This window comes from Staurois parvus, unplaced genomic scaffold (assembly GCF_062004578.1).
Source record: "Staurois parvus isolate SC_StPar_1 unplaced genomic scaffold, SC_StPar_1.0 ptg000605l, whole genome shotgun sequence".
Classification (NCBI taxonomy): Eukaryota; Metazoa; Chordata; class Amphibia; order Anura; family Ranidae; genus Staurois; species Staurois parvus.
This window is the reverse complement of record NW_028318401.1, coordinates 288,482-301,635: the sequence shown is the minus strand read 5'-3', so window position 1 is coordinate 301,635 and position 13,154 is coordinate 288,482. Positions and strand designations below refer to the sequence as shown.

Genomic DNA, 13,154 nt, shown 5'->3' with positions numbered 1-13,154 from the left:
TATTATATTATAATTTATGATTTCGTGTTTCAAGTTTTATCATATCCGGAATGTTTACTAGACTCTTGTTCAGACAGATTTCAGTGAGTTATTCCTAAAAATTACAGCCTACAATAAAAAAATACATATTTCCATGCAAAAAAATGTACCACTTTGAGCACAGAAATATGGACATAATCAGACCGCTAGGGAGGTTAAAGGACACCATTTTGGTGAAAGAGCCACTACGTAGGCTCTGAATGCCATCCCACTTGAAGACTTCCAGGGATGCTATGAAGAATGGAAATATTGCTGGGAGCATTGCGTCCACTCACAAGGTGCATACTTTGAAGGAGACAAAGTTTAATTGTAACATTTTTAATAATGTTTAAAATCGCCTCCTCATTACTTTCTGGACACACCTCATATAATGAACAGCATGAGATGCATCTTTTATTGTGGATTTTAAAAATAGAAGAATAAAAGAGTGCAGGGGCGGACTGACCATTTGGAAACACGGGCACCGCCCGAGGGCCCAGGGTCAGCAGGGGGCCCCATGAGATGCCCCTGGTACCTTTTTCATAGGCTTTTTTGAGTTTGGGCAAGGACACAGGGGCCCCATGATCCTCTATTGCCCGGGGGCCCCATGAGTTGTCAGTCCGCCACTGAAATCGTGAACTTTTTTTATATAATTAGTTTGTGATTTGGTGCCTCTAAAGTCCTGTTTTTCTGTCTGGTTATGGACATCCATAAGTCTAATGTTTAGGATTCGGTACTTTTGGTTTGCATTATATTTGTAGAGCTCCACAGTGGTAGCTTCTTCCATGGGACTCTGCCGCTCTGCTAAGGATTGTAGTAGAAGCCGATTCACTGACATTTGGAAGAGACCAGCACACAGGGCTTCCTATTCTTAGTGTTTTTTTCATAGAGGCACAGAGAGGGACAGAGGTGGGTGGAGAGAACGCAGCTGATCTGCAAATATAAAACCGGGTGTAGTAAAGACTGTCACTGACTGAAGACAGCTGTGCAGGGGAAGACAGTTCTTTTCCTCTCTGTGGTCATCCAGAACTCATCCTGTTTGCTTCAATTTGCCTTTCAGATTGGTAAGGAGAAGGATGGTGAGGACTGGGGGGGGGGGGTAGGATGGGAGTCATTCACTGCCCAGAATTCTCACTCACCTATTGTATCCTATACATGTCTGAGCCTCAGGGAGTCCAGACAGAATCTCTGTCCCACCCTCTGTGTTCAAATCTGCCACCTGCACCAGAAACTCTTTTTCATAGGCAGTGTTGACAAGCACTGCACACCAATTGGTGGATGGGTGGGAACAGCAGGGATAGGATGGGAGGTGGAGCTTGGGGCTAGGCAGGAAAAGCAAGGATAAGGTGGGGGTGGAGCTTGAGTCTTGCTAGTAACAGCATTGATTGGGTGAGGGTGAAGCTTGAGTCTTGGTTGTAACAGCAGGGATAGGGTGAGGGTGGAGCTTGAGACATGGTGGTAATAGCAGGGGTATGGTGGGGGTGGAGCTTGAGGATTGGTGCTAACATCAGGGATAGGGTGGGGGTGGAGCTTGAGGCTTGGCTGTAACAGCAGGGATAGGGTGGGGGTGGAGCTTGAGGCTTGGCTGTAACAGCAGGGATAGGGTGGGGGTGGAGCTTGAGGCTTGCTGGTAACAGCAGTGATGGTGTGGGGGTGGAGCTTGAGGCTTGGCTGTAAAAGCAGGGATAGGGTGGGGGTGGAACTTGAGGCTTGGTGGTAACAGCAGGGATGGTGTGGGGGTATAGCATGAGTCTTGGCTGTAACAGCAGGGATAGGGTGGGGGTGGAGCTTGAGGCTTGGTGGTAACATCAGGGATGGGGTGGGGGTGGAGCTTGAGGCTTGGATGTAACAGCAGGGATAGGGTGGGGGGTGGAGCTTGAGGCTTGGTGGTAACATCAGGGATGGGGTGGGGGTGGTGGTGGAGCTTGAAGATTGGTGGTAACAGCAGGGATAGGACAGGAGGTGGAGCCAATCCAGCCTCTGCCCATCCTATCCATCCAGTCACTCAGGGGTGAACGTTGCTGGCTGGGCACTGAGAGAGAACATCAGACACTCAGCCTGACAACTGTGGCCATCCATCGTATACTCACACACAGGTTCTCCCCTCCACAGACATTTACGGACAGGAGAGATCGGGGTTCTTTTTATAACTTTCTCATGAAAATATGGATGGTAGAAGCGATGAAGACAAGGGACAGTGGTGGCCACTGTTTTGATTGTGTAACATTTCAAGTATATCTGATTTTTATTAATTAGGTTTATTACTAGTTTATGAGTTTCTGAAGAACTTAGAGTAGATGTTTCCTTTCCTCTGTCTAGTGTGATGTACAGAACAGGCAGTGATAAGACGGAGCACTGCGCACACTGACTGTAGCTGGGGGTCCGCCTGCCATGTCTGCACTGGGGTCTTATCTACTGATCACCGTCTGTCTCCTCCACCAACTGATACCAGTTGATGGCAACTCTCTGGAGGGAGAAGGTAAGATACAACCTTTAATATTATCACAGACTGATATATATATTTATCGGTGATGATGGAATATTATGGTAGATAACGGCAGGGAATTATCCTGGGCTCACCAGGGAAGGGGGCTTCATATGTCCATCACACATTGATATGCAGTGTGCTAAAAAGAGGATAATTGGTAGAGATTGAAGCTTTTCACATTGTTATGTCATTGCCATGTCTTACCTCTATGAAAAACCTTTAGGCTGCTTCACACTAACCTGTCCAGTAAAATGCCGCATTTTACCATATGGACAGCCGTCAGTATGAAGTTCAGCAGGGAGCGGAGCAATTATTTTCAGTGTCCGACTCCAGAAAATCTGAAAATTCTCCCTTACTGTGCGGTTGTGTCTGCATTGTAAGGGTTGGCGGCTCATTTAGTGTAGCGGAGAGTGAAAGTACTTCTAATTTTAGTGCTGTGAAAAAGTAATTTCCCCCTTCCTGATTTGTTTTTTGCGCATTTTTCTCACACTTAAATGATTTAGATCGTCAAACAAATTTTATTACGACACAAAGACAACTCAAGTGAATACCAAATGCAGTTTTAAATGATGAATTCATTAGCTAAGTGGAGAAAAGCTGCCCAAACCTTCCTAGCCCTGTGTGAAAAAGTAATTGCCCCCTGAACTTAACTGGTTGTGCCACCCTTGGCGGCAACAACCGCCATCAAGTGTTTGCAATAACTGGCAATGCGTCTTTCACATCGATATGGAGGAATTTTGTGCCGCACTTTTTTGCAGAATTGTTTTAATCCAGCCACATTGGAGGGTTTTCCAACATGAATGGCCTGTTTAAGGTCACGCCACAGCATCTCAGTTGGATTTAGGTTCAGACTTTGACTAGGCCACTCCAAAACCTTATTTTTTTTTTTAGCCATTTAGAGGTGGACTTGCTGATGTATTTCAGATCCTTCAGCATAACCCAAATGTGCTTGAGCTTGAGGTCATGAACTGATGGCCGAATTCATGGTTCCATCAATTGTGATCACACTACCACCACCATGTGTGACTGTTGGCATGATGTTGTTTTTATGAAATGCTGTGTTAGTTTTAATGGGACACACACCTTCCAAAAAAGTGGTAATCAAGATTTTATTTTACTATTGTGAGATGTGCCCTTGTGTTCTTTTTGGTCAGCAGCGGCTTTGACATTGGAACTCTCCCATGGATGCTATTTTTGCCCGGTCTCTTTCTTATTGTTGAATCATGAACATTGACCTTACCTGAGGCAAGTGAGCCTTGTAGCTCTTTAGATGTTGTTCTGGCTTCTTTTATGACCTCCTGGATGAGTCATCATTGTGTTCTTGGAGTAATTTTGGTAGACCGGCCACTCCTTGGGAGGTTCACCACCATTCCAAGTTTTCTCCATTTGTGGATAATGGCTCTCACCATTACTCACTGAAGCCCCAAAGCCCTAGAAATGGCTGTGTAACTCTTTCCAGACTGATAAGTCAATCACTTTGTTTCTTATCTGTTCTTGAATTTCTTTAGATCTCGGCATGTTGTGTTGCTTTTTGAGATCTTTTAGCGTGCTTCACTTTGTAAGACAGCTTCTATTTTAAGTGATTTCTTGATTCAACAGGTCTGGCAGTAATCAGGCCTGGGTGTGGGAAGTAAAATTTAACTCAGCTTTCCAAAACATGTGATTCATCATAGTTCATTCATCATTTAGCAAGGGGGGAGCAATGACTTCTTCACAAAGGGTCAGACAGGTTTGAACAGATTTGTTTCCATTAATAAATGAAATTTCCATTTAAATACTGTATTTTGTATTTGCTTGGGATATCTATGTGTATTATTAAAGTGTGTTTGATGATCTGAATCATTTAAGTGTGGCAAATATGCAAAAACAAAAAAAAATCAGGAAGTGGGCAAATACTTTTTACAGCACTGTTCATGATCCTCTGCTCCCCAATGTTCTGGTGGTAGACTGTCCCTCAGCATCCTCATGACCAATGCAGAGCTATGGACCCTGCATTTGTCTTGATGACATCAGCCCTTACACCATTGGACCATGAGGGTGAAGGCACTGCTGGGACTAGCAATGTGGAGAAGTGATGATACATAACGAGATCACATTTCTTCATAAATTTTGGCCAAAATGTATTCTGCTACATATCTTTGGTTATAAAAAAAATCCCAATAATTGTACAGTATCTCCCAGAAGTGGGTCCACCCCTCACATTTTTGCAAATATTTGATTATCTCTTTTCATGTGACAACACTGAAGAAATGACACTTTGCTACAATGTGACGTAGTCAATGTACAACTTGTATAACGTGTCAATTTGCTGTCCCCTCAAAATAACTCAACACACCGCCATTCATGTCTAAACCGCTGGCAACAAAAGTGAGTCCACCCCTAAGCCCAATTAGCTATTTTCACTCCCCGGTGTCATGTGACTCGCTAGTGTTACAAGGTCTCAGGTGTGAATGGGGAGCGGGTGGGTGTTACATTTGGTGTTATCACTCTCACTCTCTCATACTAGTCACTGGAGGTTCAACATGGCACCTCATGGCAAAGAACTATCTGAGAATCTGAAAAAAAAAGAATTGTTGCTCTACATAAAGATGGCCTAGGCTATAAGAAGGCTATAATAAGATTGCCAAGACCCTGAAACTGAGCTGCAACACGGTTGCCACGACCATACAGCTGTTTAACAGGACAGGTTCCACTCAGAACAAGCCTCGCCATGGTCCACCAAAGTAGTTGAGTGCACGTGCTCAGCATCATATCCAGAGGTTGTCTTTGGGAAATGCATGTATGAGTGCTGCCAGCATTGCTGCAGAGTTTGAAGCGGTGGGGGGTCAGCCTACCAGTGCTCAGACCATACACTGTCATCCCAGAAGGAAGCCTCTTCTAAAGATGATGCACAAGAAAGCCCGCAAACAGTTTGCTGAAGACAAGCAGACTAAGGACATGGATTACTGGAACCATCTCCTGTGGTCTGATGACGTCCAAGATCAACTGATTTGGTTCAGATGGTGTCAGGCGTGTGTGGCGGCAACCAGGTGAGGAGTACAAAGACAAGTGTGTCTTGCCTACAGTCAAGCATAGTGGTGGGAGTGTCATGGTCTGGGCCTGCATGAGTGCTGCCGGCACTGGGGAGCTACAGTTCATTGAGGGAACCATGAATGCCAACATGTACTGTGACATACTGAAGCAGAGCATGATCCCGGTGAGCGGCGACTTATATTGGGACTGTGATAGGGTGGTGGACTGGTGCTAACACTAGCTGGGAGGGTCACGAAGTGATACTATTACAGTGAGCAGTGATAATACTGTACTAATAACACTGGCTGGGAAGGGGTTAAGATCTAGGAGCAATCAAGGCGCTACCCGTGTGCACAACAATGTGCAATGTGTGCTACTTTTACTTTCTGATCTGGCTGTTTTTTATCCCTGATTGCTGTTCCCTGTACACAGAGCCCAGTGTGTTTGAAAACACAGAACTCTGTGTGATTGGACAGCAGATTTTAGCCACAATCATTGGCTGAAATCTGCTGCCAAACTCAGTGTCCAATCACAGCACGGGTAGGCAGGGGGTGTGTGCATGCGTGCCCCAAACCCGGAAGAAGGCCGGTCATGTATATGTACATGACTGTACCTGTACCTGCCGCCCACTCGCAGTATATTTACAGTGAGGGATCAGAAGGTGGTTAACTCTCTACAAGGTTGGAGGAACTGAAGGAAAACTTGACCGTGAGGCTTGTGATGGTCTTGGTCCCATTGTTCTAATAGCCCATTGCTCTGACACCGTGTATAGGAAGTCATCTTTGTTCTGGGCATGCCGGGACAATTGGGAAATATGAGCGAATCCAAATAATAACCGTTATTGGAAGCCAACATGTCTACAACCAAGAGCACAAATGTCATATATTGCAGCTGATTGGTCCTTAGATGTGGTGACTGTTGAAGTTTCCTAGTTTATTGTCACCTGGTGATCCTACCAGTAACACACTTCCAATCCCAGGGTGGTGGTGTCCATTCACTGTACTCATCATAGCATACTGAGGTGAGCTTTTTAGTTTACAGAGTATAGCTGGGGAAGCTGATAACATTGATTGATATATCTGTAGCGCACCCCCTCAGGAGCCGCTGGTGTAAACACAGCCAGGCGCAAATCATTTTCCTTGTTCTTACACTGGCACAGCTGTACAGTCTGGGGGAGTCTTTTTAGGGTTTTATTGTAACTTGGATGGGGTGAAGGGAGCATGGGATACCCCATACTGGTAAAGTAAACTCTTTGAGGACTCCTTCTCCACAGTATCTTGCTGAGCTGCTCAGAATCTCTAATGCTGAGAGGTGAGTAGGACTTTTCCAAGAGACTAAAGCTGCACACAGTCACTAACTTCCAGCACCGAGGTTATCTACTCACAGGATCATTGGTTGCCTCTTTTTGGGCACTCCTCAATGAGGGAAATACAGGCTCACACCACCGTAGGACAGCTGGACACCTTTTCCCCAATGTTTTCCTGGTCCTCTCCAGTGACCTTCTCTAGATCCCCAACAACTCCAGGACTAGACTCTGTGAACACGAGACCCCCGAGTAAAGCCTCAGCTGGGACCTCAATATCTTCTAGATGATACCTACAGTAATCCTGCCAAGTAAATGTGTCATTTACTGGCACCTTCCTTTTCTGAATGAACAGAGTCAGTGATCAGTACAGATCACACCTGTGTCCATGTATAACTGAAGCATAGTAAACTCTGTTTATTATGCCTCAGTTTGTGAATGAATGGTAAGCTATTCCTGTTTATTCATTCAGTGCAAGTGAAGATGCAGAGTTAGAGATTGTCAATCTCCTTTCTTTGTCTCAAGGGTGAAACATCCCAGGTCTGTTTTGACCCCTGATATTTCACCAAAGCCCCCCAACAGGGCTCATATTTTTTTATTTTTTGAATTATGTAAAAATATCAAAAATAAAATAAAAAACTGCTGATAATGTCCACTGCCATACTGATACCATACACATTTCTACTGACACCAGTGACAAAACTACCGGGGTCGGAAAGATCACACTTGCAACCAGGCCTTGGAGTTATGCCACTGTGGGTTGTGGGGCCCCCCACAACGATGGGCCAGGTCACAAGTGTGGCCTTTGTGATCCTGGTAGTTCCGCCACTGGTGTCAGTAGAACTGTGGACAGCATGAAGGAGGCCCACTGTTGAATATGTGAAAGGGTCCCACTGCAGGACAATAATAAAGGACCCGGCAATAGGAGTAAAGGGCCCTGGGCTTGGAGGGAAGGTCCCCAGCTGGGGATCATGGGAGCCCTTCATGGTTTCTTGCACCAGGATCCTGAAGGTTCTAGTTATGCCTCTGCCTCTAGCAGGACTGGACCCAGGAACTCTCTCACCACCCAGGCCTCAGACTTTTTATTGGCACCAGTCGCCTTCTGGGCGCACCTCCCCAGGGATTGGCTGGATTCACTATAAGTTTTCAGGCTGCCCACTCTGCTCTTCCTCCCACTATTCTTCTAGAATCCTCTAGAATACAGGGGGAAGCAATCAGAGCAGCAGCTTGTGAGACACCGAACAGACCAGAACAATGAACCCCTGTTCTATTGATTACAGATGAGCTAAACTAAATCTACCTATCTACCTGCACTACCTAGGAGGATGCTACATATCAGCTGAGTGTACAGGAAGTGACAAGGACACTGCATTTCTGGCAGCATCAACTGGCAGAGAGTGTTCTTGGCCTGAAAAAAAAGAAACTAATGCAGCCATCACATCTGAGGACTGGTAAGCTGCAATATACACAGTTGACCACCCCCTCCTCCTAAAAAAACTACACTCCCTCAGCCTCAGAGATTCTGCTCTCTCCTGGCTCTCATCCTACCTGTCACAACGCTCTTTCAGTGTTACCTATAATGCTACCACCTCTCCCTCACTCCCCCTCTCTGTTGGGGTCCCTCAAGGCTCTGTCCTCGGGCCCCTTTTCTTCTCCATCTACACCTCCTCCCTTGGCCAACTCATACACTCTCACGGCTTCAACTACCACCTCTATGCCGACGACACACAAATCTATCTCTCAAGCCCCCACCTCACCCCCTCAGTCTCCGCCCGAATTACACACCTACTGAGCGACATATCAGACTGGATGTCGCTCCACTTTCTTAAACTGAACCTCTCTAAAACCGAGTTTCTTGTCTTCCCCCCAGCCCGGACACCACCCCCCATTGACTTCTCCATCACATCCAACAACGCCACCATCAAACTCGCCCCACAGGCCAGAGTACTTGGTGTCATTCTGGACTCCAACCTATCCTTCCAGCCCCAAGTCCAATTTTTAACAAACTCGTGCAGACTCCACCTCCGCAACATCACCAAAATCCGCACGTTCCTAACCCCAGAAACCACTAAACAGCTCATCCACTCCCTCATCATATCACGACTCGACTACTGCAACTCCCTCCTCACTGGCCTGCCTCGCCGCTGGCTATCCCCGCTTCAGTCCATCCTGAATACGGCTGCCAGACTCATCCACCTTTCCAACCGCTCCATCTCCGCCACCCCACTCTGCCAATCCCTCCACTGGCTTCCGATTGTGCAACGGATCAAATTCAAAATCCTAACACCGACGTACAAAGCCGTCCACCATACTGCCCCGTACTACATCACCGACCTAATATCCAAGTACCACCCAACACGCACACTCCGCTCCTCACAAGACCTCCTTCTCTCTAGTTCCCTGGTCTCCTCCTCCCATGCCCGCCTCCAGGACTTCTCCAGGGTGTCACCCATCCTCTGGAACTCCCTGCCCAAACCCATCAGATTATCACCTACTCTCCTCTCCTTTAGGCGCACCCTGAAAACCCATCTCTTCAGGGAAGCCTACCCCACCCCCTGCTAACCTGCCGACCTCCTCCACTCTCCCTACCACTCCATCCCCCACAGCTATCTCCTCCTGTGCCACCATCCCCTCCCTCCTAGATTGTAAGCTCAAAAGAGCAGGGCCCTCAATCCCCTCATGTTTTGCATTGTATTGGTATTGTTTTGTCACATGTTCTGTCCCCCTTTGTAATGTACAGCGCTGAGCGAACCATTGGCGCTTTATAAATACTGTATAATAATAATAATATATAACTTTTTTGTTTTTGCTTTTTGATGCATTTTAATTCTTTACAGCTTATTAATACTGGAAACAATCATTATTATTACCGGGAAATAATGCTACTTTTTATGTCATTGACTCTGATGTGCTGGTTTTATTGGTCAGACCAATTCTAGATACAGTTCCTGTACACATTCCTTATATACATATAAAGGTTTGGTTTCTTCCACAGCCCAATGTTCCCGTCCATCTATAACAGACACACAACGTATCTCTGAAGACAAGAAGTATTATAATAAGGGAGAAGAGATAAGAGTACAGTGTATAGATGGATATTATACATCAACTGACACAATCAGATGTGACAACCCCGGCACCCCCCGGGAGTGGACTCCTCCCATTGATAGCTGTAGAGGTGAGTACAATTCATTCCTTTCATTTAGAATTGTTTCATAGCATTCACATACATTATGTCCAGACAGCAGAGGATATAAGGGCCAGATATCTGTACCCTCCTCTGTGTTGCTGAACCCTTCCACCTTTCAGAGATGTATATAGATGTTGGGAATAAAGTGATGATGTGGTGAATACAACACCAAACATACCGGTCATACAGACTCCGCCCCTTCTCACGTCAGATAGACCTGTTTACCTAAAATTCAGCAGTTTTCCTAAAAAAAGCCATAAAGCCCAGTTAAAGTGTAACTAAACCCAAGAACATAAATGTAGCATATGGCAGCATACCTGGCCTTAGGTGTGGTGGCTGCATTACTTTTTTTTGTGCAAGAACAGTACAGAAAAATGTGTTGATCCTGTCATAAATCCAGTGTCCTTGTAGCTTCCTGAGAGGGAAAGGAAGCAGGAGAGCAGCCTAGGGTGACAGATTTACATGATTCACAAAACTGTCAAAGAATGAAATTGGGGGCTTCTTCGATCATCGCTATTCTTCACATCATACCCCAGAGTAACCTTACTGAAAATACAGAGAGATGGAAGAATGAAGAGGAACGCTCAGACTATATCTTCTTCAATTAAAGAAAAATTGTATTTCAAGGAACTTCAATGACACCTGAGAGGAGACATCCCTACTGAGATCCCACCAGCAGCATACACATTAGTCTTTCTCCAGTATGATCCCACCTCCAGCACATACACAGGTATCTCCCCAGTGCAGCACAGTGGCTAAATGGTTAGTACTTCCTCCTGGCAGTACTTGGGTTGTTGGTTTGCCCTGCGCCTGTGCGGGATTCCTTCGGGTACTCCGGATTCCTCCCACATTCGCATTGGCCCTAGTATGTGTATGTATGAATGTAAGTTAAGGACCTTACATTGTACTCCCCTTGAGAGTTAGGGTCAATGTATAATATATATGTAAAGCACTGTGTAAATTGATGGCATTTACAAGTACCTGAAATAAATAATTACAAATAAATAAATAATCCCATCTCCAGCACACACACATTGGTCTTTCCCCATTGAGATCCCACCTCTGGTACACATATTGGTCTTTCTCCTGTCATATTTCACATTGGTCTGTCTCTAGTAAGGTCATATATCCAGCTCACTCCTTGGTCTTTCTCCAGCTAGATCCTACCTCCAGGACATACACTGGTATCTTGCCAGTAAGATCCCAACCCCAGCATACACACATTGGTCTTTCCCTATTGAAATCTCATCTGCAGCACACACCTTGTTCTTTCCCCATAAAGATCTCACATCCAGCACATGCATTGGTCTTTCCTTATTGAGATCCCACCTCTGGTACACATTGGTCTGTCTCTAGCAAGATCATATCTCCAGCTCACTCCTTGGTCTTTCTCCAGTGAGATCCCATCACCAGCATACACACATTAAATAAAAGTAGTGCAGCGCTAAAAATAACAAACAGAAAGTTTGATCTAAAAAATTCCATCTGAAAAGTTTGATCTGAAATTGGTAATCAAAAATGTTCGTTAAATCATCAATGCAATAAATTGGACACAGCTATGAAGAATCTGGAACAAATGGCAGAAATGCGCACTCACCGACCGCGCATAGGAAATGCGCATATGTGTATTAAATTCCACAGAATGTCGATCTCCCTCAGGAAGGAGTGTTACCAAGCGACGTCACAGGCAATAAGGCGTCACAGGCTGTCACAGGCATCAGAGGTCAGTCTCCCCTCTGATGATGTGCCTTAGCACGAAAGGCCTCAGGAGGAACTGACAGCCTGTGACGCCTTATTGCCGCCCAAACCACGAGGAGGTCTGGCGGCCATCGCATTCAGGATCAGTAGTTTGTGTTTTTTACTATGTGGATTTATGTTTGGGCATTGCCAGCACTATTACTGATTTACCCTGCACTAAGTCTGTTACTAAGTTCTTTAAGAAATACTACACTATGGGTACTCTCCTACTCTTTGCCCCTTACTGAGGGGTCAGCAGACACAGATTCCGACTTTATCCAGAAGAGGGAAGCCTTTATCTGGAGCCTTTTATCCGGCCGACCCATTCCGATCCTTAGGAGGTTCTGTGAGCCCAGCTGACCATCGCTTGGTAACACTACTTCCTGAGGGAGATCGACATTGTGTGGAATTTAATACACATATGCGCATTTCCTATGCGCGGTCGGTGAGTGCGCATTTCTGCCATTTGTTCCGGATTCTTCATAGCTGTGTCCAATTTATTACATTGATGATTTAACGAACATTTTTGATTACCAATTTCAGATCGAACTTTTCAGATCGAATTTTTTAGATCGAACTTTCTGTTTGTTATTTTTAGCGCTGCACTACTTATATTTATTGTTACTTAAGGCTGTTGTGATCTCCTTTTAGTGCTATTGGCTGCTTAGTTTACCGTTATACAAGAAGCGCTCACCACATCTTTTATATTTCGTGTCTGTTTTAGCATACACACATTGTTCTTTCCCCATAAATTTCTCACCTCCAGCACATGCATTGGTCTTTCCTCATTGAGATCCCACCTTTGGTACACATATTGGTCTTTCTCCTGTGATATCCCACCCCCAGCACGCAGATTGGTCTGTCTCTAGTAAGGTCATATCTCCAGCTCTCTCCTTGGTCTTTCTCCAGTGAGATCCCACCTCCAGGACATATACTGGTATCTTCCCAGTGAGATCCCACCTCCAGGACATATACTGGTATCTTCCCAGTGAGATCCCACCTCCAGGACATATACTGGTATCTTCCCAGTGAGATCCCATCACCAGCATTCACACATTGGTCTTTCTTCATTGAGATCTCGCCTCCAGCACACACCTTGTTCTCATCTCCAGCACATGCCTGGTCTTTCCCCATTGAGATCTCGCCTCCAGTACACATATTGAACAGTGTCCATGTCTTCCCCGAGACATTACTCACAGAGCCTTTGTACAGTCTAGAGGTTCAGCAGCATCTCACTTCCCTGTGGAAGGAATGTTTCTCATTGCTTTCCAGTGGAGGGTTTCTTTTTGCCCTCCTAACCATAACCCGTCAAGTTTTACTATCCAATTTGCCTTCTAACCATCCCTTACCCAAGCCATTCATCCCTACTGATCACCCTACAGATACATACATTGTCAGGTCATTCA

General features: G+C 45.5%; 1 protein-coding gene across 1 annotated transcript in view; it reads left to right on the top strand.

Moving 5' to 3' along the window:
• Positions 1 to 954: 954 nt before the first annotated feature.
• The window catches only part of LOC149449729 (uncharacterized), a 108,395-nt gene continuing 96,195 nt past the window's right edge, over positions 955 to 13,154 (top strand). The window contains exons 1-3 of the mRNA XM_089692806.1: positions 955 to 1,082; positions 2,338 to 2,497; positions 9,817 to 9,999. Coding sequence (XP_089548932.1) covers positions 2,410 to 2,497; positions 9,817 to 9,999 — 271 coding nt within the window. The 5' untranslated portion in view covers positions 955 to 1,082; positions 2,338 to 2,409. The remainder of the gene's footprint in view (positions 1,083 to 2,337; positions 2,498 to 9,816; positions 10,000 to 13,154) is intronic.